At 40.8% G+C, this 27,181-nt stretch overlaps 1 protein-coding gene across 12 annotated transcripts in view; it reads left to right on the plus strand.

The window, feature by feature from the left end:
- Window positions 1–27,181, plus strand: part of LOC110529380 (C-terminal-binding protein 2) — a 129,904-nt gene that overhangs the window by 41,924 nt on the left and 60,799 nt on the right. For all 12 annotated transcript variants that reach the window (XR_016497224.1, XR_016497226.1, XR_016497222.1 and 9 more), the window contains one exon: window positions 914–1,074. Coding sequence is in view for 8 of the 12 variants with exons in the window: in XM_090240802.1 (XP_090096928.1) it covers window positions 1,017–1,074 (58 nt within the window). In the remaining 4 variants the exon portion in view is untranslated. The remainder of the gene's footprint in view (window positions 1–913; window positions 1,075–27,181) is intronic.

Consider the following 27,181-nt stretch of genomic DNA (forward strand, 5'->3'; position numbering starts at 1 on the left):
TCGGAGATAGCACTCCCTCTACTGGTCACCATGTGTCCTTGCGGGGTACTATCCTTTACAATAAAGAGAATAGTCCCACATTTGCCTCAGCCCTTGGTTCCTTAATGTGATCAAGATTTTTGAAGGTGACAATGCCATAGTAGATGAAAAGCAACTCTGGAAATCTGAACTTTTTTTTTTAACTCTGTGTTGTCATTTCTTGTTCCATTAAATCAAAAAAAAAATCAAATCAAATGTTATTTGTCACATGCACCGAATACAACAGAATACAACTTAAGAGTGAAATGCTTACTTACAAGCACTTAACCATCAATGCCGTTTTAAGAAAGATACCTAAAATGTTTGTTTTTTAAATGTACAAATAATTAAAGAGCAGCAGTAAAATAACAATAGCAAGGTTATATACAGGGGGTACCGGTACAGAGTCAATGTGTGGGGACACCGGTGAGTCGAGGTAATTGAGGTAATATGTACATGTAGTTAGAGTTATTGAAATGACTATGCATAGATAATAACAGAGAGTATCAGCAGCGTAAAAGAGGAGGGGAGGGGGGGGCAATGCAAATTGTCTGGGTAGGCATTTGATTAGATGTTCAGGTGTCTTATGGCTTGGGGGTAGAAGCTGTTTATAGAAGCCTCCTGGACCTAGACTTGGCGCTCCGGTACAGCTTGCCGTGCGGTAGCAGAGAGAACAGTCTATGACTAGGGTGGCTGGAGTCTATGACAATTTTTAGGGCTTTCCTCCGACACCGCCTGGTATAGAGGTCCTGGATGGCAGGAAGCTTGGCCCCGGTGATGGACTTCTGTAAAGGACAGATGTTCACATTTAGTGTCTACATTTTAGATTGTCTTTTGGATGGGTCTGATGATGATTGGTGTGTGTCACCTGTCTTTTTCGTCTGTGTGTTTACAGGTGTGTGGTGTGTTGGCATGCCTCGTGGGGGATTCTGGGTAGAGTGCTAGCTTCCTAAAGATTGGCCAACAGGAGGAGAAGAGAACAGAGGAGGAGTGCCAACATGGCTCTGCCCGACAAACACAAAGTGAAACGCCAACGACTAGACAGAATCTGTGAAGGTAAGAGACACTTCTATTTTTGTACACTTAGGGAGAGAAAGGGTTCCAAAAGGGTTCTTTGGCTGTCTACATAGGATAACCCTTTTTGTAGAACCCTCTGTGCAAATCTACCGATGTGTCCTTGAGCAAGGCACTTAGCCCTAATTGCTCCTGTAAGTCGCTCTGGATAAGAGCATCTGCTAAATGATTCAAATGTAAAAATGTAAATGTAAAATGTTGGGGACGGCCTTTTAGGTTCTAGATTGGAACTTAAAAAAAAATCAATTTTCCTATCTACTTTTCCTCTGTTTCCTCCTCTGTCATACTGCTGAAACTGAATCACCCCACATTGAGACAAAGATGTTCTCAACCTGAGTCATATCTGTTCCACTGGAAGAGACTAAAGGAAGTATTTGCTGTAGTGTGAAGGTCATATAGTCCTAGGGGTTGTGAAGAGGATCTATTTTTCTCTCCTCTCCCTTTTTCTCCCCAATTTCGTGGTATCCAATTGGTAGTTACAGTCTTGTCCCATTGCTGCAACTCCCCTGCAGACTTGAGAGAGGCGAAGGTTGAGAGCCATGTGTCCTCCAAACACGACCCTGCCAAGCCGCACTGCTTCTTGACACACTGCTCACTTAACCAGCCGCACCAATGTGTCGGAGGAAACACTGTACAGGTGGCAGCTGAAGTCAGCTTGCAGGCGCCCGGTCTTCCACAAGGAGTCGCTAGGGCGCGATGGGACATGGAAATCCCAGGAGGCCAAACTCTCCCCTAACCCGGACGATGCTGGACCAATTGTGTGCCCCCTCATGTGTCTCCCGGTTGCGACAGGTTGTGATACAGCCTGGGATCGAACCCGGGTCTGTATTGACACCTCAAGCATGTAGTGCCTTAGACAGCTGCGCCAATCGGGAGGCTCTCTCACTCTTTCTGTCTGTCTTTCTCTCTCTCTCGCTCTCTCTCTCTCTCGCTCTGTCTCTCTCTCGCTCACTCTCTGTCTCTCTCTCTCGCTCTGTCTCTCTCTCGCTCTCTGTTAGCTATAGCCCATCCATCAGCAGAGGTTATAGCAGTAAAGCCTGCTGTCAGCCCTGTGTTAGAAAGGACCTGGCCACGCTGGGTAGGGTCACAGTAGGAATGCTCCTGGCTCCTGTTCTCACTGTCTATTTGTCTGAGAGACAATATCAGTCGCCGTGACTGGATTAATCTCCTGTACTGAGAAGATCATGTCAGCAGAGATCATATTTGGCTCACAAAATAAGCTCGTCTTTGTGTGTGTGGGTGTGTGTGTGTGCATGTAGCCTGCATGTGTATATATGAATAGCCCATCAGGTATTTAAGCCCTATAACTTTGTCAGAATGTAGAAAGGGACTCAGTTAACCTGCTTCATGACGTAGCCCTCTATGTCATCATCATGCGTCACTTCACTATGCCGACTCATCACATCACTCTACCTTTTGTCAGCTTCCCTTCATGTTAACCGCAACACTACAAGTCAGTTAGAGAGATGGTTAGTCACAACAGGGCCTGACTTTCACGTTTAACTTTAGGAATGACTCAATCCAGCCAGAATGATCCATCTGTCACGGAACACAAGGCATTCTCCACTAAGAATGAGGTTTTCCAGGCTAATGCTGGAACTTCCCGGGAGAGCCAAATGGAGTCCCTGGGGTAGTGTGGGTGAGAGGGAGTGAGAGAAAGCATGTGATACTTCCCCACCTCATGTGAAAGGAATTTGTAGTACCTTCATAAGGGGTATTCAGGCTGGTGATTGTGTTACTATATTTTAGCCTTGCTGAGCTTTGGGGGGGAACATCCACACACTGGCACCATTATTCATTAGTGATGGGGGTAAAAATCCATACAGTTACATATCGGGATACTATTTTTGACGATATATCCTATAGTATCGTTGTGACAATATTGCAATATTATTTTTGCGCTAGTTGGCTGTACCTGCACCAAAACTCCAGTATTTTGGGACCAACGGCCCTGCCCAGCCCTCCAAACCACAGCATTGATGGTTGTCTTACAGGGCCTGGGAGAGAAAGTAAGGAACCTCAGGCCTGGCCAAGGAGAGAGGAAGGGAAGGAAGGGGGGAGGGAGAGAAAGAGGGGGTATAGGAGGTGGACGTGGGTTGGCAAGAGACTCTTAAAATCTAGTTTGATGTTTCCAGATTGCTGTGCTGCTTGCTGCTGAGTAGAGACTTTGTAATAAAGAGAATCACTTCACCAAACGTTGGGATTGATTATGTACGCTAGGCTCTGACAGTCATTTTCTGTTTTATAAGAGCCACTGCGTGTGTGTAAATGTGAATGCGTATTTGTATGTGTGTGCTTGTGCATGGCAGGAAAGGCAAATGAACCTAGCACTACAGTACTGCACTATGCTCCTCTACACCCCAGTATCTCTACTTGTACATTCATCTTCTGCACATCTATCACGCCAGTGTTTAATTGCTAAATTGAAATTATTTCACCACTATGGCCTATTTATTGCCTTTACCCACCTAATCTTACTTCATTCAAATCAAATCTAATTTTATTTGTCACATACACATGGTTAGCAGATGTTAATGCGAGTGTATTGAAATGCTTGTGCTTCTAGTTCCAACAATGCAGTAATAACCAACGAGTAATCTAACCTAACACTTCCACAACAACTTCTTTATACACACACAAGTGTAAAGGGATGAAGAATATGTACATAAGGATATATGAATTGGTGATGGTACAGAATGGCATAGGCAAGATGCAGTAGATGGTATCGAGTACAGTAAATACATATGAGATGAGTAATGTAGGGTATGTAAACATTATATTAAGTGGCATTGTTTAAATTGGCTTGTGATACATTTTTTACATACATTTTTCCATTATTAAAGTGGCTGGAGTTGAGTCGGTATGTTGGCAGCAGCCACTCAATGTTAGTGGTGGCTGTTTAACAGTCTGATGGCCTTGAGATAGAAGCTGTTTTTCAGTCTCTCGGTCCCTGCTTTGATGCACATGTACTGACCTCGCCTTCTGGATGATAGCGGGGTGAACAGGCAGTGGCTCGGGTGGTTGTTGTCCTTGATGATCTTTATGGCATTTCTGTGACATCGGGTGGTGTAGGTGTAACTGGAGGGCAGGTAGTTTTCCCCCGGTGACCAAAAAAGCCGATACCGATTAATCTGCCGATTTTAAAAAATTAAATAAATAAAATAAAGGTATTTGTAATAATGACAATTACAACAATACTGAATGAACACTTATTTTAACTTAATATAATACAACAATAAAATCAATTTAGCCTCAAATAAAATTAAACATGTTCAATTTGGTTTAAATAATGCAAAAAGAAAGTGTTGGAGAAGAAAGTAAAAGTGCAATATGTGCCATGTAAGAAAGCTAACGTTTAAGTTCCTTGCTCAGAACATGAGAACATATGAAAGCTGGTGGTTCCTTTTAACAGGATTCTTCAATATTCCCAGGTAAGAAGTTTTAGATTGTAGTTATTATAGGAATTATAGGACAATTTCTCTCTATACGATTTGTATTTCATATACCTTTGACTATTGGATGTTCTTATAGGCACTATAGTATTGCCAGTGTAACAGTATAGCTTCCGTCCCCCTCCTTGCCCCTACCTGGGCTTGATCCAGGAATACATCGACAACAGCCACCCTCGAAGCAGCATTACCTATCGCACCACAAAAGCTGCGGCCCTTGCAGAGCAAGGGGAACAACCACTCCAAGTCTCAGAGCGAGTGACGTTTGAAACGCTATTAGTGCGCACCCAGCTAACTAGCTAGCCATTTCACATCGGTTACACCAGCCTAATCTCAGGAGTTGGTAGGCTGGAATTCATAACAGCTCAATGCTTGAAGCACAGCGACGAGCTGCTGGCAAAACACACGAAAGTGCTGTTTGAATGAATGCTGGTGCCTACCATCGCTCAGTCAGACTGCTCTATCAAATCATAGACTTAATTATAATATAATAACACACAGAAATACGAGCCTTAGGTCATTAATATGGTTGAATCCAGAAACTACCATCTCGAAAACAAGACGTTTATTCTTTCAGTGAAATACGGAACCGTTCCCTATTTTATCCAACGGGTGGCATCCAGAAGTCTAAATATTCCTGTTACATTGCACAACCTTCAATGTTATGTCATAATTACGTAAAATTCTGGCAAATTAGGCAGCCCAAACTGTTGCATATACCCTGACTCTGCGTGCAATGAACGCAAGAGAAGTGACACAATTTCACCTGGTTAATATTGCCTGCTAACCTGGATTTCTTTTAGCAAAATATACAGGTTTAAAAATATATACTTCTGTGTATTGATTTTAAGAAAGGCATTGATATTTATGGTTACGTACAGTCGTGCTACGATTGTGCTTTTTTCGCAAATGCACTTTTGTTAAATCATCCCCCGTTTGGCGAAGTTGGCTGTCTTTGTTAGGAAGAAATAGTCTTCACAGAGTTCGCAACGAGCCAGGTTAGCAGGCAATATTAACTAAATATGCAGGTTTAAAAATATATACTTGTGTATTGATTTTAAGAAAGGCATTGCTGTTTATGGTTAGGTACACATTGGAGCAAGACAGTCCTTTTTCGCGAATACGCACCACATCAATTACATGCAACGCAGGACACGCTAGATAAACTAGTAATCATAATCAACCATGTGTAGTTAACTAGTGATTATGATTGATTGATGGTTGTTTATAAGATAAGTTTAATGCTAGCTAGCAACTTACCATGGCTTCTTACTGCATTCGCGTAACATGCAGTCTCCTTGTGGAGTGCAATGTAATCAGGTGGTTAGAGCGTTGGACTAGTTAACTGTAAGGTTGCAAGATTGAATCCCCGAGCTGACAAGGTAAAAATCTGTCATTCTGCCCCTGAACAAGGCAGTTAACCCAACGTTCCTAGGCCGTCATTGAAAATAAGAATGTGTTCTTAACTAACTTGCCTAGTTAAATAAAGGTGTTAATAATAATAAAAATATCGGCCAAATCGGTGTCCAAAAATACAGATTTCCGATTGTTATGAAACCTTGAAATCAGCCCTAATTAATCGTCCATTCCGATTAATCGGTCAAACTCTACTCTGGAGAGCCTTACGGTTGTGGGCAGAGCAGTTGGTGTACCAGGCGGTGTTACAGCCTGACAGGATGCTCTCGATTGTGCATCTGTAAAAGTTTGTGAGTGCTTTTGGTGACAAGCCAAATTTCTTCAGCCTCCTGAGGTTGAAGAGGCGCTGCTGCGCCTTCTTCACCACGCTGTCTGTGTTTGTGGACCAATTCAGTTTGTCCGTGATGTGTACGTCGAGGAACTTAAAACTTACTACCCTCTCCACTACTGTCCCGTCGATTTGGATAGGGGGGTGCTCCCTCAAGTCCACGATCATCTCCTTTGTTTTGGTGATGTTGTGTGAGGTTATTTTCCTGACACCACACTTCGAGGGCCCTCACCTCCTCCCTGTAGGCTGTCTCGTCGTTGTTGGTAATCAAGCCTACCACTGTAGTGTCGTCTGCAAACTTGATGATTGAGTTGGAGGCGTGCATGGCCACGCAGCCGTGGTTGAACAGGGAGTGCAGGAGAGGGCTCAGAACGCACCCTTGTGGAGCCCCAGTGTTGAGGATCAGTGGGGCGGAGATGTTGTTACCTATCCTCACCATCTGGCGGGGCCCGTCAGGAAGTCCAGTACCAAGTTGCACAGGGCGGGGTCGAGACCCAGGGTCTCGAGCTTGATGATGAGTTTGGAGGGTACTATGGTGTTAAATGCTGAGCTGTTGTCCATAAACAGCATTCTCACATAGGTATTCCTCTTGTCCAGATGGGTTAGGGCAGTGTGCAGTGTGGTTGAGATTGCATCATCTGTGGACCTATTGGAGCGGGTCTAGGGTGTCAGGTAGGGTGTCCAGTATGGTCCTTGACTAGTCTCTCAAAGCACTTCATGATGATGGAAGTGAGTGCTACTGGGCGGTAGTCGTTTAGCTCAGTTACCTTAGCTTTCTTGGGAACAGGAACAATGGTGGCCCTCTTGAAGCATGTGGGAACAGCAGACTGGGATAAGGATTGATTGAAATGTCCCTAAACACACAAGCCAGCTGGTCTGCGCATGCTCTGAGGACGCGGCTGTGGATGCTGTCTGGACCTGCTGCCTTGCGAGGGATAACACGTTTAAATGTTTTACTCACGTCGGCTGCAGTGAAGGAGAGTCCACAGGTTTTGGTAGCGGGCCGTGTCAGTGGCACTGTGTTGTCCTGAAAGCGGGCAAAAAAGTTATTTAGTCTGTCTGGGAGAAAGACATCCTGGTCCGCGACAGGGCTTGTTTTCTTTTTGTAATCCGTGTGTAACAGTATAACTTTAGACCGTTCCCTCGCCCATACCCGGGCGCGAACCAGGGACCCTCTGCACACATCAACAGTCACCCACGAAGCATCGTTACCCATCACTCCACAAAAGCCGCGGCCCTTGCAGAGCAAGGTGAACCACTACTTCAAGGTCTCAGAGCAAGTGACGTCACCGATTGAAACACTATTTAGTGAGCACCACTGCTAACTAAGCTAGCGTTTCACATCCGTTACACTGCTGCAAACACACCCCCCTTTTGACCTTCCTCCTTTTCCACAGCAACCAGTGATCCGGGTCAACAGCATCATTGTAACAGTATAACTTTAGACCGTCCCCTCGCCCATACCCTGGTGCGAACCAGGGACCCTCTGCACACATCAACAGTCACCCACGAAGCATCGTTACCCATCGCTCCACAAAAGCCGCGGCCCTTGCAAAGCAAGGGGAACCACTACTTCAAGGTCTCAGAGCAAGTGACGTCACCGATTTGAAACACTATTTAGCGCGCACCACCGCTAACTAAGCTAGCGTTTCACTTCCGTTACACGTGATTGACTGTAGACCCTGACACATACCTCTTGTGTCTTAGCCGTTGAATTGCGACTCTACTCTGTCTCTATACTGACACTTAGCTTGTTTGATTGCCTTGCGGAGGGAATAGCTACACTGTTTGTATTCGGTCATATTTCCGGTCACCTTGCCCTGGTTAAAAGCAGTGGTTCGCGCTTTCAGTTTTGCGCGAATGCTGCCATCAATCTACGGTTTCTGGTTTGGGAATGTTTTAATAGTTGCTGTGGGTACAACATCGCCGATATACTTGCTAATACACTCGCTCACCGAATCAGCGTATTCGTCAATGTTGTTGTTTGACGCAATGCGGAACATATTCCAATCCACGTGATCGAAGCAATCTTGAAGCGTGGAATCAGATTGGTCAGACCAGCGTTGAACAGACCTGAGCACGGAAGGTTCCTGTTTTAGTTTCTGTCTATAGGCTGGAAGCAACAAAATGGAGTCGTGGTCAGCTTTTCCGAACGGAGGGCGGGGGAGGGCCTTATATGCGTCACGGAAGTTAGAATAACAATGATCCAGGGTTTTACCAGCCCTGGTTGCACAATCGATATGCTGATAGAATTTAGGGAGTCTTTTTTTCAGATTAGCCTTGTTAAAATCCCCAGCTACAATGAATGCAGCCTCAGGATATGTGGTTTCCAGTTTACATAGAGTCAAATAAAGTTCTTTCAGGGCCATCGATGTGTCTGCTTGGGGGGAATATATGCGGCTGTGATTATAATCGAAGAGAATTCTCTTGGTAGATAATGCGGTCGACATATGATTGTGAGGAATTCTAAGTCAGGTGAACAGAAGGGCTTGAGTTCCTGTATGTTGTTATGATCACACCACGTCTCGTTAATCATAAGGCATACCCTACCCCTCTTCTTACCAGAAAGATGCTTGTTTCTGTCTGTGCGATGCGTGAAGAAACCAGCTGGCTGCACCGACTCCGATAGCATGTCTTGAGTGAGCCATGTTTCCGTGCTGCAAACACACTGTATATAGACTTTTCTATTGTGTTATTGACTGTACGGTTGTTTATTCCATGTGTAACTCTGTGTTGTTCGTGTCGCACTTCTTTGCTTTATCTTGGCGAGGTCGCAGTTGTAAATGAGAACTTGTTCTCAACTGGGCTACTTATTTAAATAAAGGTGATAGTAATAATTTTAAACGATTTGCTTCTTTGTGTTAGGATATCTGAACACGTGCCATTTGAGACCTTTCTGTCCCTTTTCTTTTTCTGTATAAAATAGACCAAAGAGAAACAGAGGCGATCTTTAAATAAGAGCCTCACTCCTCTGCCAAGCGGGGGTGGGGGTGGTCTTCTAACCCCCATAATGCATCTCTCCCTGCCAGTCAGAAATGAGAGCTACATGTGCATCCCTGGCCGGTCCAAGCCACTAACCCTTCGCCCTGGGAAGCAGAATGTTTTCAACTCACTTTATTGGTTGATATAATACACACACAGCCAATTGGCCAGTGTTCACTAGTGTTGATTTTTCAGTGTTAACATTTCTATTGTTCATTCAGGTGTTAAATTAACACTCATGGGTCTAAAATAAAAAACAGTGTTGGTGTTACTAACCATTGTTAAACCAAAACCATGCTCATTATTATCATATATCCCAGCATGCTCTATTTCAGGTAATTTTTTTGAATATGTATGTTTTTGATTAATTCATGTTATGCTACTCAAATATACATAACATACATTTTACTAAACTAATCCAATCTATTACTTTGACTTATTGCACCCATTACTGAAATGGTTGTTCCAGTTGAGATGGTTTAGGTAGTCTCATATCTTAGTCTTCCCAACCCGGCAGTCATTCTGAATGCAGGTTGCGAGTGAATACAAATTCCAAATGTTGGATATCCCCACTCTGGCTGAATTCCAATAGTAATTACAAATCACTTTGCAAGCCAGCATAATGTGACTTGCAGGCCTGATTTTGCATTTCAGGCTACTGTATTAGGGTAAATTAGGCCCCCAAAATAAGGCCTTATGAAATATGTGTTGTATTGTGTTAAATAATTACATTTTTATGATAATATATTCACTTAGGATCTCACTTGGTGAAGGCCACAGGGCTGAAAATGGATGAATGCAACAACCATGTCTCTGTCACTAACAAATACAGTCATGGGTGGTAAACTCTACAATTGACTAAAGGCAAGGCACTCTGGGAAATATGCAAATAAGGATTAACACTAAGCAGTGTGTTAATTTAACAATGAAACGTGTGGACCTGTATATACACTGGACCAGTGTTGATTTAACACTGGAGAATTTGCAGTGCTTATAAAACTGGGGTTTTGCTTCGTGGCTATTGGTTGATTTGGCAACAGCAGTGTTTCCTCTGTTTACAGACAATTAGGTCATTCTACCAGAGATAATGGCCCTGTTCTGCTGCACTGCAGCTCTGAAACTAACTGTGTGGTAAATGATGCTTATTGAGGAACTTTACACATTGTGGAGGGGTGAATCAGGTTATTAACATGCGATGGAAAACCATGTGAAGTAGGCCATGGGTCATACATGTAGATTGATGATGTAATTTTTATTACCTTTATTTAACTAGGCAAGTCAGTTAAGAACAAATTCTTATTTTCAATGGCGGCCTAGGAACAGTAGGTTAACTGCCTGTCCAGGGGCAGAGCGACAGATTTGTACCATGTCAGCTCGGGGGTTTGAACTTGCAACCTTCCGGTTACTAGTCCAACGCTCTAATCACTAGGCTACCCTGCCGCCCCTTGATAGACACGTTTTGAGACGATGAACCCACAAGTATTATACATATTGTTGTTTTTACGACCTCTTTTAGACTATCATGCACGGTACATAATTCCAAACAACCACGCTTGTTAAGTACTTAAATGTGTAGCGTGTTCTTCTCAAGCATAATGATATGGTTATTTTAAGATAGACCAAGGAAATGCAGACAATATTTTAAAACCTCCCAGAGTCTGAGGCAAGAAATGTTCTGCACAGGCACATTTTTATTTCCTTAATTAGAACAAGTTTGACAAGGTAAACAAACCAGCTGCTTGAATCTATTACCAGAATCGTGGAACTGAAGCATGAAATAGTCAATATGAATTTGATGAATGAAAACAAGATTGGTCTTTGTAAGGATGACAGACACGGACCATCATGGCACGGTGTGATTGAATATTCCATCACTCAGCTTTCTAAATGAAACCAAACTAACCACATTTCTGTTCTCAGAATAACCGTGTCAATAGAATCTCTGTTTATATTGGACTATTGATTGCATTGTTAAAGATCCTGATGAGTAGTAACTGTGTGTTGCCTGCAGTAGACACTAGATTCATTATTGCTGTTCTCTGAAGTGAAGGGCTTCTGTTTGGCCTTAATAAAGGCATCCATGGGGGGTGCTTAACCGTAACCTCCTTACCCCTAAAGGAAACAGTAAGTGTTTTTGTGTTCAGTCTGATAAGTGTCCAAAGAGTATGTAAACTCAGACACATTAGTCAAGAATAACAACTCAAATGATTCACTAAGACCTACTCGGTTTATAAACAGGTGAAGGGCTTACATGTTTTAGGAATGAAAGTTACAAAATGGACCTTTAATGAGGAGACAGTGAGACACGTCTTCTGTCAGACATCAGTTGTCATCTGCGTATGACAAGTGACTGCATCATCCTATGCTTGGCCCAGCTGCAGTGGCTTGCTGCCCGACCTCGCCCTCCCCTCCAGCCCACCTCTCAAACACTGCAGCACCCCCTCCCTCACCCCCTTGTCCCGTCTGTCTGCTCCATCTGTGTACCCAGCATGCTCTGGTTTGGCTACTGCTATGGCTGCAGGGTAGCACTCCAGAAGCCAGTACCACGATATTTAGTCAGACCTAAGTGACGTTGTAAGCAGAAGGTGTGAAGGTGAGGGGAGAGCAGAGATGGGGGATGGGGAGGAGGTGAGGGTGATGGTAATAACTAGATGGGGAATGTGGTTCTTCTCACATACATGTACATGTTAAGAATTCTCACAAATGTGTGTTGTAAAATGAGTTTCTTTAGGAATTAAGGTTTCAAAACGTCTAAACATTGTAAGAGGGTCACTTAAAACATGGACTACCAATTTGCAGCACCTGCCTGGATAATATATGGCAGCACATTTACAGCAGATGGTAAACCATTCGTTGGCTGTTGCAGTGAAGAGGTGAGGGGTATTTGTGTAATCAGCCAGGAAAATATAGGAGAGGTATCCTGATGGCTTTTTCCCCAATAGGGGAGCCGTGTACCAGACTGTAAGCAGCCCAAGCCCCTGATACACCCATCCCCCCTTCTCCTAGCATCCAGTCAGGTTATGAACATCCCAAGCAACCATATCCCCCCCCCCCCCCCTGGGTTTTGTTCCAGGCTCCCAGCCAAGACCCACAGCCACTTTATGGGCTTATGGAGAGGGGCATGAAGTATTGTGTGTTGGGGGAGGAGAAGAACTCATCTGGTGTCCATAATCTCACAAATCCCAGGGAAGGAGGACCATCGTTTGAGTGTCCAGGCTGTAGGAAAGGTGTGTGTGTGTGTGTGTGTGTGTGCGTGCATCGTACAGTAATAATGGGAGTTAGCTTGTGTGTGTGGTAGCGGTCAATTCTTGGAAATGAGTTCTCTTAAAGACAAGTCACATCTACTGCAAAGAGAAAACAATGGGCTGTTCTAAAAGAACTGTGTCTGTTCTGGTTTGGGCTGGAAGGGGGAGGGGCTGAGGGGAGATTGTGACAGTGGCGAGAGGTGCAATGTGGGATGCAGGATCTGACAGTGGGAGAATCTCAATTGCATTTCCTTGACTCCTCACATCCTCTCTCCACGCCATCTTCACAAAAGTCATTAGAGGAGAGGGTCAGAGGGGAGGCACCTCTGACTTTCTCATGCAATAGGTTTTGAGAACGAAGCACCGCCGTAGCACGTTATATTTTACAGTGAACACTGCAGAAGTTAACTCCTTCCTCTGCTACGCTTTCGTCCGCATGAGGCTATAATACGTTGAGTTGCTTTTTTTGTCCCCACCAGTTTTATCATTGGAATATGATACAAAATGAGGCAACGGGTGAATTAGGACCATGCTGACGCCTCCGAGCGGTCGGGTAGGCTGTTTGGAGTGTTTATCCGACAGGATAAAAAATATATATACAGTACCAGTCAAAAGTTTGGACACACCTACTCATTTCAGGATTTTTCTTTATTTTGACTATTTTCTACATTATAGAATAATAGTGCAGACATCACAACTATGAAATAACACATATGGAATCATGTAGTAACCATAAAAGTGTTAATCAAATATATATATTTGAGATTGTTTCGAAGTAGCCACCTTTTGCCAAGATGACAGCTTTGCACACTCTTGGCATTCTCTCAACCAGCTTCATGAGGTAGTCACCTGGAATGCATTTCAACAGGTGTGTCTTGTTAAAAGTAATTACTGCCCTTCTTAATGTGTTTGTGCCAATCCGTTGTGTTGTGACAAGGTAGGGTTTGTATACAGAACATAAAAGATCAAGTCCATATTATGGCAAGAACAGCTCAAATAAGCAAAGAGAAATGATTATCCATCATTACTTTAAGACATGAAGGAAAATTTCAAGGACTTTGAAAGTTTCTTCAAGTAAAGTCGCAAAAACCATCCAGCGCTATGATGAAACTGGCTCTCATGAGGACCACCACAGGAATGGAAGACCCAGAGTTACCTCTGCTGCAGAGGACAACTTAATTAGAGTTAATAGCCTCAGAAAGTGCAGCCCTGTGTCTTTGTGATGCGGAGTAGGTGAATGGATGATCTCCTCGTTTGGTTCCCACCGTGAAGCATGGCGGAGGAAGTGTGATGGTGTGGGGGTGCGTTGCTGGTGACACTGTCAGTGATTGATTTGGAATTAAGGCACACTTAACCAGCATGGCTACCACAGCATTCTGCAGCGATACGCCATTCCATCAGGTTTGCGTTTATTGGGACTATCATTTATTTTTCAACAGGACAATGACCCAACACACCTCCAGGCTGCGTAAGGGCTATTTGACCAAGAAGGAGAGTGATGGAGTGCTGCATCAGATGACCCGACCTCAACCCAATTGAGATGGTTTGGGATGAGTTGGCCTGCAGAGTGAAGGGAAAGTAGCCAACAAGTGCTCAGCATATGTGGGAACTCCTTCCAGGTGAAGCTCCTGAGTGGTGCAGCGGTCTAAGGCACTCCATCTCAGTGCAAGAAGCGCCACTACAGTCCCTGGTTCAAATCCAGGCTGTATCACATCCGGCTGTGATGGGGAGTCCCATAGGGCGGCGCACAATTAGACCAGCATCAGCCGGGGTAGGCCGTCATTGCAAATAAGAATTTGTTCTTAACTGACTTGCCTGGTTAAGTAAAGGTCAAATAAATCTCAAGAAGCGGGTTAAGAGAATGCCAAGAGTGTGCTGTCATCAAGGCAAAAGGTGGCTACTTCAAATAATCTAAACATATTTTCATTTGTTTAACATGATTCCATATGTGTTATTTCATAGTTTTGATGTCTTCACTATTATTCTACAATCTAGAAAATAAAGAAAAACCATTGAATGAGTAGGTGTGTCCAAACTTTTGACTGGAACTGTACATATATATACACTGCTCAAAAAAATAAAGGGAACACTTAAACAACACAATGTAACTCCAAGTCAATCACACTTCTGTGAAATCAAACTGTCCACTTAGGAAGCAACACTGATTGACAATAAATTTCACATGCTGTTGTGCAAATGGAATAGACAACAGGTGGAAATTATAGGCAATTAGCAAGACACGCCCAATAAAGGAGTGGTTCTGCAGGTTGGGACCACAGACCACTTCTCAGTTCCTATGCTTCCTGGCTGATGTTTTGGTCACTTTTGAATGCTGGCGGTGCTTTCACTCTAGTGGTAGCATGAGACGGAGTCTACAACCCACACAAGTGACTCAGGTAGTGCAGCTCATCCAGAATGGCACATCAATGCGAGCTGTGGCAAGAAGGTTTGCTGTGTCTGTCAGCGTAGTGTCCAGAGCATGGAGGCGCTACCAGGAGACAGGCCAGTACATCAGGAGAAGTGGAGGAGGCCGTAGGAGGGCAACAACCCAGCAGCAGGACCGCTACCTCCGCCTTTGTGCAAGGAGGAGCAGGAGGAGCACTGCCAGAGCCCTGCAAAATGACCCCCAGCAGGCCACAAATGTGCATGTCTGCTCAAACGGTCAGAAACAGACTCCATGAGGGTGGTATGAGGGGCCGACGTCCACAGGTGGGGGTTGTGCTTATAGCCCAACACCGTGCAGGACGTTTGGCATTCGCCACTGACGCCCTGTGATCGTCACAGATGAAAGCAGGTTCACACTGTGCACGTGACAGACGTGACAGAGTCTGGAGACGCCGTGGAGAACGTTCTGCTGCCTGCAACATCCTCCAGCATGACCGGTTTGGCGGTGGGTCAGTCATGGTGTGGGGTGGCATTTCTTTGGGAGGCCGCACAGCCCTCCATGTGCTCGCCAGAGGTAGCCTGACTGCCATTTGGTACCGAGATGAGATCCTCAGACCCCTTGTGAGACCATATGCTGGTGCGGTTGGCCCTGGGTTCCTCCTGGGTTCCTCCTGATGCAAGACAATGCTAGACCTCATGTGGCTGGAGTGGGTCAGCAGTTCTTGCAAGAGGAAGGCATTGATGCTATGGACTGGCCCGCCCGTTCCCCAGACCTGAATCCAATTGAGAACATCTGGGACATCATGTCTCGCTCCATCCACCAACGCCACGTTGCACCACAGACTGTCCAGGAGTTGGCGGATGCTTTTAGTCCAGGTCTGGGAGGAGATCCCTCAGGAGACCATCCGCCACCTCATCAGGAGCATGCCCAGGCATTGTAGGGAGGTCATACAGGCACGTGGAGGCCACACACACTACTGAGCCTCATTTTGACTTGTTTTAAGGACATTACATCAAAGTTGGATCAGCCTGTAGTGTGGTTTTCCACTTTAATTTTGAGTGTAACTCCAAATCCAGACCTCCATGGGTTGATAAATGTGATTTCCATTGATTAATTTTTGTGTGATTTTGTTGTCAGCACATTCAACTATGTAAAGAAAAAAGTATTTAATAAGAATATTTCATTCATTCAGATCTAGGATGTGTTATTTTAGTGTTCCCTTAATTTTTTTGAGCAGTGTATATATATAAAACCAAGGTTGTGCCCCTGGAATATTCTATAGATAGCCTACAGAAATTGGTTCAGTTATGGCCTAAAATAAATGTATTCACATGGGCAGAATATTGTATATAAATTAGTTCATATGGTTATATAAAAGCTGAAGGCTAAAAACAGCCTATTCTACACTGAGTGTACAAAACATGAATAACACCAGCTCTTTCCATGATATAGACTGACCAGGTGAATCCAGGTGAAAGCTATGTTCCCATATTGATGTAACTTGTTAAATCCGCTGCGATCAGTGTAGATGAAGGGGAGGAGACAGGTTCAAGAAGGATGTTTAAGCCTTGAGACTATTGAGACATGGATTGTGTATGTGTGCCATTCAGAGAGTGAATGGGCAAGACAAAAGATTTAAGTGCCTTTGAACGGGGTATGGTAGTAGTGTGTCACAACTTCTGCCGAAGTCAATGACTCTCCTTGTTCGGGCGGTGTTCGGCGGTCGACGTCACCGGTCTTCTAGTCATCGCCGATCCATTTTTCATGTTCCATTTGTTTTGTCTCGTTTTCCCACACACCTGGTTCTCATTTCCCTCATTATGTGTTGTGTATTTAACCCTCTGTTCCCCCATGTCTTTGTGTGGTATTGTTTATTGTAAGGGAATACCCCCCTGATTTGGACAAAAACAAATGGCGGTATATTGGCATTGGACAAACCATATACACGATGGTCAATACCACCCAATTTGGCGTTGATTCATGCAAAGTATATTGCAAATGCCATATGGCAATTGCCAATTGTAACACTTCAAAATTCCAATAGGGGGCGTGTGCGTTCCACCGGGGCATTTCATATTGCAAATGGCACCCAAGTCAACATCCAAAAGCCAAATTTTGAAAAATGACATTTTTTAAAAAAAACTTAAAAACCCTTAAAAAAGTGCTTTCTGGACCTTTTTTCGAAATTCTTTCGAGTTTTTTGTCAATTACACATGGGTAAGTACTGTATGAGTATACTTTTGTCATCATATATATATATTTTTTAAGTACATGCGCATAAGGCATATGTTTTGTCCATTTGCAATATGATTTCATAGGAAGTCAAAAGTCAAAAGTCAAAAATGTCAAAATTTGGTAAAAAACTTCACACATCCTTAAAAAAGTGCTTTCTGGACCTTTTTTCAAAATTCTTTCGATTTTTGTGTCAATTACACATGTATAAGAACTTTATCAACATACTTTAGTCATACTTTATTATCATATATATATATATTTTTTTACTTGTGCATAAGGCATATGTTTTCTCCATTTGGAATATGATTTCATAGGAAGTCAAAAGTCAAAAGTCAAAAATGTCAAAATTTGGTAAAAAACTTCATACATCCTTAAAAAAGTGCTTTCTGGACCTTTTTTCAAAATTCTTTCGATTTTTGTGTCAATAACACATGTATAAGAACTTTATCAACATACTTTAGTCATGCTTTATTATCATATTTTTTTTACTTGTGCATAAGGCATATGTTTTCTCCATTTGCAATATGATGTCATAGGAAGTCAAAAGTCAAAGTCAAAAGTAAATATTTTCCTCCGTGCAACTGATGATCTAAAATGTGCAACAAAATTTTTTTGATTTTTTTTGTTTATGTTTCCTTACTTTTTCAAAGTCACTGTGCATTTGCAATATGTTTTAATGGGCAGATACCATCACGAATTTGTCATGCTCAAAATTCAAACTTTACTTTGCTCAAACTATACCTTGGTCAACTTGTATTACATATTTCTTTTTGTTTTACTTGTGCATAAGGCATATGTTTTCTCCATTTGCAATATGATGTCATAGGAAGTCAAAAGTCAAAGTCAAAAGTAAATATTTTCCTCCGTGCACCTGGTGATCTGAAATGTGCACCTGGTGACCTGAAATGTGCACCTGGTGATCTAAAATATGCAACTGGTAACCCAAAAAAAAAAATTTGGGATGTTTTTTTGTTTATGTTTCCTTACTTTTTCAAAGTCACTGTACATTTGCAATATGTTTTAATGGGCAGGTACCATCACGAATTTGTCATGCTCAAAATTCAAACTTTACTTTGCTCAAACTATACCTTGGTCAACTTCTATTACATATTTCTTTTTGTTTTACTTGTGCATAAGGCATATGTTTTCTCCATTTGCAATATGATGTCATAGGAAGTCAAAAGTCAAAGTCAAAAGTAAATATTTTCCTCCGTGCACCTGGTGATCTGAAATGTGCACCTGGTGACCTGAAATGTGCACCTGGTGATCTAAAATATGCAACTGGTAACCCCAAAAAAAAAATGTGGGATGTTTTTTTGTTTATGTTTCCTTACTTTTTCAAAGTCACTGTGCATTTGCAATATGTTTTAATGGGCAGGTACCATCACGAATTTGTCATGCTCAAAATTCAAACTTTACTTTGCTCAAACTATACCTTGGTCAACTTGTATTACATATTTCTTTTTGTTTTACTTGTGCATAAGGCATATGTTTTCTCCATTTGCAATATGATGTCATAGGAAGTCAAAAGTCAAAGTCAAAAGTAAATATTTTCCTCCGTGCACCTGGTGATCTGAAATGTGCACCTGGTGACCTGAAATGTGCACCTGGTGATCTAAAATATGCAACTGGTAACCCCCAAAAAAAATTTTGGGATGTTTTTTTGTTTATGTTTCCTTACTTTTTCAAAGTCACTGTGCATTTGCAATATGTTTTAATGGGCAGGTACCATCACGAATTTGTCATGCTCAAAATTCAAGCTTGTGATCTAAAATATGCAGCTGGTTACCCAACATTTTTTGGGATGTTTTTTTGTTTATGTTTCCTTACTTTTTCAAAGTCTCTGTGCATTTGGAATATGTTTTAATGGGCAGGTACCATCACGAATTTGTTTATCGAATTTGTTTATGTTTCCTTACTTTTTCAAAGTCACTGTGCATTTGCAATATGTTTCAATGGGCAGGTACCATCACGAATTTGTCATGCTCAAAAAATTTTAGATGTATTTTTTTTTGTTTCTTACTTTTTCAAAGTCACTGTGCATTTGGAATATGTTTTAATGGGCAGGTACCATCACGAATTTGTTTATCGAATTTGTTTATGTTTCCTTACTTTTTCAAAGTCACTGTGCATTTGCAATATGTTTCAATGGGCAGGTACCATCACGAATTTGTCATGCTCAAAATTTTTTAGATGTATTTTTTTTTGTTTCCTTACTTTTTCAAAGTCACTGTGCATTTGGAATATGTTTTAATGGGCAGGTACCATCACGAATTTGTTTATCGAATTTGTTTATGTTTCCTTACTTTTTCAAAGTCACTGTGCATTTGCAATATGTTTCAATGGGCAGGTACCATCACGAATTTGTCATGCTCAAAATTTTTTAGATGTATTTTTTTTTGTTTCTTACTTTTTCAAAGTCACTGTGCATTTGGAATATGTTTTAATGGGCAGGTACCATCACGAATTTGTTTATCGAATTTGTTTATGTTTCCTTACTTTTTCAAAGTCACTGTGCATTTGCAATATGTTTCAATGGGCAGGTACCATCACGAATTTGTCATGCTCAAAAAATTTTAGATGTATTTTTTTTTGTTTCTTACTTTTTCAAAGTCACTGTGCATTTGGAATATGTTTTAATGGGCAGGTACCATCACGAATTTGTTTATCGAATTTGTTTATGTTTCCTTACTTTTTCAAAGTCACTGTGCATTTGCAATATGTTTCAATGGGCAGGTACCATCACGAATTTGTTTATCGAATTTGTTTATGTTTCCTTACTTTTTCAAAGTCACTGTGCATTTGCAATATGTTTCAATGGGCAGGTACCATCACGAATTTGTCATGCTCAAAATTTTTTAGATGTATTTTTTTTTGTTTCTTACTTTTTCAAAGTCACTGTGCATTTGGAATATGTTTTAATGGGCAGGTACCATCACGAATTTGTTCATCGAATTTGTTTATGTTTCCTTACTTTTTCAAAGTCACTGTGCATTTGCAATATGTCTCAATGGGCAGGTACCATCACGAATTTGTCATGCTCAAAATTTTTTAGATGTATTTTTTTTTGTTTCCTTACTTTTTCAAAGTCACTGTGCATTTGGAATATGTTTTAATGGGCAGGTACCATCACGAATTTGTTTATCGAATTTGTTTATGTTTCCTTACTTTTTCAAAGTCACTGTGCATTTGCAATATGTTTCAATGGGCAGGTACCATCACGAATTTGTTTATCGAATTTGTTTATGTTTCCTTACTTTTTCAAAGTCACTGTGCATTTGCAATATGTTTCAATGGGCAGGTACCATCACGAATTTGTCATGCTCAAAATTTTTTAGATGTATTTTTTTTTGTTTCTTACTTTTTCAAAGTCACTGTGCATTTGGAATATGTTTTAATGGGCAGGTACCATCACGAATTTGTTTATCGAATTTGTTTATGTTTCCTTACTTTTTCAAAGTCACTGTGCATTTGCAATATGTTTCAATGGGCAGGTACCATCACGAATTTGTCATGCTCAAAAAATTTTAGATGTATTTTTTTTTGTTTCTTACTTTTTCAAAGTCACTGTGCATTTGGAATATGTTTTAATGGGCAGGTACCATCACGAATTTGTTTATCGAATTTGTTTATGTTTCCTTACTTTTTCAAAGTCACTGTGCATTTGCAATATGTTTCAATGGGCAGGTACCATCACGAATTTGTCATGCTCAAAAATTTTTAGATGTTTTTTTTTTTGTTTCCTTACTTTTTCAAAGTCACTGTGCATTTGGAATATGTTTTAATGGGCAGGTACCATCACGAATTTGTTTATCGAATTTGTTTATGTTTCCTTACTTTTTCAAAGTCACTGTGCATTTGCAATATGTTTCAATGGGCAGGTACCATCACGAATTTGTTTATCGAATTTGTTTATGTTTCCTTACTTTTTCAAAGTCACTGTGCATTTGCAATATGTTTCAATGGGCAGGTACCATCACGAATTTGTCATGCTCAAAATTTTTTAGATGTATTTTTTTTTGTTTCTTACTTTTTCAAAGTCACTGTGCATTTGGAATATGTTTTAATGGGCAGGTACCATCACGAATTTGTTTATCGAATTTGTTTATGTTTCCTTACTTTTTCAAAGTCACTGTGCATTTGCAATATGTTTCAATGGGCAGGTACCATCACGAATTTGTCATGCTCAAAAAATTTTAGATGTATTTTTTTTTGTTTCTTACTTTTTCAAAGTCACTGTGCATTTGGAATATGTTTTAATGGGCAGGTACCATCACGAATTTGTTTATCGAATTTGTTTATGTTTCCTTACTTTTTCAAAGTCACTGTGCATTTGCAATATGTTTCAATGGGCAGGTACCATCACGAATTTGTTTATCGAATTTGTTTATGTTTCCTTACTTTTTCAAAGTCACTGTGCATTTGCAATATGTTTCAATGGGCAGGTACCATCACGAATTTGTCATGCTCAACATTTTTTAGATGTATTTTTTTTTGTTTCTTACTTTTTCAAAGTCACTGTGCATTTGGAATATGTTTTAATGGGCAGGTACCATCACGAATTTGTTTATCGAATTTGTTTATGTTTCCTTACTTTTTCAAAGTCACTGTGCATTTGCAATATGTTTCAATGGGCAGGTACCATCACGAATTTGTCATGCTCAAAAAATTTTAGATGTATTTTTTTTTGTTTCTTACTTTTTCAAAGTCACTGTGCATTTGGAATATGTTTTAATGGGCAGGTACCATCACGAATTTGTTTATCGAATTTGTTTATGTTTCCTTACTTTTTCAAAGTCACTGTGCATTTGCAATATGTTTCAATGGGCAGGTACCATCACGAATTTGTCATGCTCAAAATTTTTTAGATGTTTTTTTTTTTGTTTCCTTACTTTTTCAAAGTCACTGTGCATTTGGAATATGTTTTAATGGGCAGGTACCATCACGAATTTGTTTATCGAATTTGTTTATGTTTCCTTACTTTTTCAAAGTCACTGTGCATTTGCAATATGTTTCAATGGGCAGGTACCATCACGAATTTGTTTATCGAATTTGTTTATGTTTCCTTACTTTTTCAAAGTCACTGTGCATTTGCAATATGTTTCAATGGGCAGGTACCATCACGAATTTGTCATGCTCAAAATTTTTTAGATGTATTTTTTTTTGTTTCTTACTTTTTCAAAGTCACTGTGCATTTGGAATATGTTTTAATGGGCAGGTACCATCACGAATTTGTTTATCGAATTTGTTTATGTTTCCTTACTTTTTCAAAGTCACTGTGCATTTGCAATATGTTTCAATGGGCAGGTACCATCACGAATTTGTCATGCTCAAAAAATTTTAGATGTATTTTTTTTTGTTTCTTACTTTTTCAAAGTCACTGTGCATTTGGAATATGTTTTAATGGGCAGGTACCATCACGAATTTGTTTATCGAATTTGTTTATGTTTCCTTACTTTTTCAAAGTCACTGTGCATTTGCAATATGTTTCAATGGGCAGGTACCATCACGAATTTGTTTATCGAATTTGTTTATGTTTCCTTACTTTTTCAAAGTCACTGTGCATTTGCAATATGTTTCAATGGGCAGGTACCATCACGAATTTGTCATGCTCAACATTTTTTAGATGTATTTTTTTTTGTTTCTTACTTTTTCAAAGTCACTGTGCATTTGGAATATGTTTTAATGGGCAGGTACCATCACGAATTTGTTCATCGAATTTGTTTATGTTTCCTTACTTTTTCAAAGTCACTGTGCATTTGCAATATGTTTCAATGGGCAGGTACCATCACGAATTTGTCATGCTCAAAATTTTTTAGATGTATTTTTTTTTGTTTCCTTACTTTTTCAAAGTCACTGTGCATTTGGAATATGTTTTAATGGGCAGGTACCATCACGAATTTGTTTATCGAATTTGTTTATGTTTCCTTACTTTTTCAAAGTCACTGTGCATTTGCAATATGTTTCAATGGGCAGGTACCATCACGAATTTGTTTATCGAATTTGTTTATGTTTCCTTACTTTTTCAAAGTCACTGTGCATTTGCAATATGTTTCAATGGGCAGGTACCATCACGAATTTGTCATGCTCAACATTTTTTAGATGTATTTTTTTTTGTTTCTTACTTTTTCAAAGTCACTGTGCATTTGGAATATGTTTTAATGGGCAGGTACCATCACGAATTTGTTTATCGAATTTGTTTATGTTTCCTTACTTTTTCAAAGTCACTGTGCATTTGCAATATGTTTCAATGGGCAGGTACCATCACGAATTTGTCATGCTCAAAAAATTTTAGATGTATTTTTTTTTGTTTCTTACTTTTTCAAAGTCACTGTGCATTTGGAATATGTTTTAATGGGCAGGTACCATCACGAATTTGTTTATCGAATTTGTTTATGTTTCCTTACTTTTTCAAAGTCACTGTGCATTTGGAATATGTTTTAATGGGCAGGTACCATCACGAATTTGTTTATCGAATTTGTTTATGTTTCCTTACTTTTTCAAAGTCACTGTGCATTTGCAATATGTTTCAATGGGCAGGTACCATCACGAATTTGTCATGCTCAAAAAATTTTAGATGTATTTTTTTTTGTTTCTTACTTTTTCAAAGTCACTGTGCATTTGGAATATGTTTTAATGGGCAGGTACCATCACGAATTTGTTTATCGAATTTGTTTATGTTTCCTTACTTTTTCAAAGTCACTGTGCATTTGCAATATGTTTCAATGGGCAGGTACCATCACGAATTTGTCATGCTCAAAATTTTTTAGATGTATTTTTTTTTGTTTCTTACTTTTTCAAAGTCACTGTGCATTTGGAATATGTTTTAATGGGCAGGTACCATCACGAATTTGTTTATCGAATTTGTTTATGTTTCCTTACTTTTTCAAAGTCACTGTGCATTTGCAATATGTTTCAATGGGCAGGTACCATCACGAATTTGTTTATCGAATTTGTTTATGTTTCCTTACTTTTTCAAAGTCACTGTGCATTTGCAATATGTTTCAATGGGCAGGTACCATCACGAATTTGTTTATCGAATTTGTTTATGTTTCCTTACTTTTTCAAAGTCACTGTGCATTTGCAATATGTTTCAATGGGCAGGTACCATCACGAATTTGTCATGCTCAAAAAATTTTAGATGTATTTTTTTTTGTTTCCTTACTTTTTCAAAGTCACTGTGCATTTGGAATATGTTTCAATGGGCAGGTACCATCACGAATTTGTCATGCTCAAAAAATTTTAGATGTATTTTTTTTTGTTTCTTACTTTTTCAAAGTCACTGTGCATTTGCAATATGTTTTAATGGGCAGGTACCATCACGAATTTGTCATGCTATAAAAATCCTGCAGGAATGTGAAATTGACTGGCCCGATGAACTCGGGATGGCTTTGCAGTGATTCTGGGTCATCTCAATCGCTCGTTTGGGTTGATTTCAGAATGTCGCTTTTGGTGATGTTTTTTCACTATAGAATCATATTGCAAATGTACAAGAGTCAAGTGGACAAGAGTCCATCAGTCAATTAGATATCATTCTGACCACCAAACTGATACAAACTGACACCAAACCCACTTTTTCCAACTCGTTTAGTAGCCAACTATTACATACTTCAGAGCTGGCCCAAAATTCACAACGCCTTCGGTACAAACCATAAAAAAACCATAAAACACGTAGTTACGTTCTAGCTGCGGGTCCATTTCTTATGTTATGTGTTGGCCTAGCTGAGGCGACCCCGAATCCCAAGTTTCGGCTCGATAGGTCATTTGGTGTCCGAGAAAAACCCTAATTGGTGCTGAAAATCCACTATTTTCCATGACTTGCGTCGGGGTCCTTGAATGAGATATCGGACAGAAACGTTGGGGTCTGTCTATATGGGCCGAGACGTTCGCAATGCACCTAGTCTTGCGACTCTGGGACATTTCTAAATGTCGTCATTTTCGTGATGCAAAAATGAATTGAAGTTATTTCAAATGTACGAGGCTGTTTCTCGGTCCGAGAACCTTCTAGAGCCACGTAACTCACCACGCACCATCTACTCGAGGTCTAGAACAGGTTTCTAAAGTTTCGGAACTCTAGGTCCGACGGTTCTTTTTTAGCTCCAACAAAGCTAACTATTGGAGCCACTGTCTGTCTCTACGCACCCCAATACGTCCCTCCATCCAAGTTGTGTTTTAGTGCAATTTTTTTTTCCTTTGATTTTTTTTGGGAAAAATGACTGATTTACAGTTCATGGGGGTTGCCTAATCACACATATGAAGTTTTGGAAAGATCAGACTTTTTTAACCCTTCGAAACAGCCCCTGAGACACCAATTATGGCACTTCCGGTTGGCACAGGAAGTTATAAATCAACACATATCCTCATTGGGGTATGCTGTTACAGAATCCTGAGTTTTAAGTTTTTACGTTAAGAATTGACTGATCTACACAGGGTTGAATGCACTATGTCTATCAAACTGCATGCATTGTATGGGTAAACACTTTTAGGGGCATTTTAACCACTTCCGGTTGGTCCAGGAAGCTTAGAATCAACACAGGTAGACCTCATAGTGGCCTGATGGACTGGTACCGAAGACAGGTTCATACGGCATTCATAACCCACATAGGCCTCAGGTTGAAATTAGGGGTGCAGGCAATGTATTCCTATGGGGAGAGATGACACTGTAATCTGTGAGATCAAAAAACACTGTTTTACTGTGAAGGGTTAATGCCACACGGTCAAGGTTAGGCTTGTTGAGATCGGGAGGACCTTAGGAACATTCAAGTGGTGGAATTTTTCTTCTCACCCTAACGGTTCTCTCACTGTCACTCAAAAGCAAATGACATTGTGGTGCAGGCTTCATTTTGGGCCTTCTATTCTAATGGTTGCTGCGCCTAGACCGAGCGAGCTACGGTCAAGCGGGATAGCTCGTTGAACTCAGAACAGTCTGGAGACTATGGTGATGCCATTTTTTGTGTTGATTTCAGAATGCCATTTTGGTGATGGTCCCTCTCCGTTTAAACATATTGCAAATGTACAAAAGTCAACTAGCAAGTCAGTGTCCATCAGTCAATTAGATGTCATTATGACACCAAATGGATATCAATTGACACCAAACCCACTTTTTCCTACTCATTTAGTAGCCAACTATCACATATGTCAGAGCAGGCCCATAATTCACAGCGCCTCTAGTTGAAAACATAATAAAAAGGTAAAACACATAGTTACGTTCTAGCTGCGGGTCCAGTTCGGACATTATGTGAAGTCCTATGTGAGGCGACCCCGAATCCCGAGTTTCGGCTCGATAGGTCATTTGGTGTCCGAGAAAAACCCTAATTGGTGCTGAAAATCCACTATTTTCCATGACTTGCTACGGGGTCCTTGAATGAGATATCGGACAGAAACGTTGGGGTCTGTCTATATGGGCCGAGACGTTCGCAATGCACCTAGTCTTGCGACTCTGGGACATTTCTAAATGTCGTCATTTTCGTGATGCAAAAATGAATTGAAGTTATTTCAAATGTACGAGGCTGTTTCTCGGTCCGAGAACCGTCTAGAGCCACGTAACTCGCCACGCACCATGGCCCGGAGGTCTAGAACAGGTTTCTAAAGTTTCGGAACTCTAGGTCCGACCGTTCTTTTTTAGCTCCAACAAAGCTAACTATTGGGGCCACTGTCTGTCTCTACGCACCCCAATACGTCCCTCCATCCAAGTTGTGTTTTAGTGCAATTTTTTTTTCCTTTGATTTTTTTTGGGAAAAATGACTGATTTACAGTTCATGGGGGTTGCCTAATCACATATATGAAGTTTTGGACAGATCTGACTTTTTTAACCCTTCGAAACAGCCCCTGAGACACCAATTATGGCACTTCCGGTTGGCACAGGAAGCTATAAATCACCACATGTCTTGATTGACATGGCCACTTACAGAATCCTGAGTTTTAAGTCCTTACGTTAAGAATTGACTGATCTACACAGGGTTGAATGCACCATGTCTATCAAACTGCAGGCAGTGTATGGGTAAACACTTTTAGGGTGATTTGAACCACTTCCGGTTGGTCCAGGAAG

This window comes from Oncorhynchus mykiss, chromosome 1 (assembly GCF_057628025.1).
Source record: "Oncorhynchus mykiss isolate SJ-2025 chromosome 1, ASM5762802v1, whole genome shotgun sequence".
NCBI classification, from domain to species: Eukaryota; Metazoa; Chordata; class Actinopteri; order Salmoniformes; family Salmonidae; genus Oncorhynchus; species Oncorhynchus mykiss.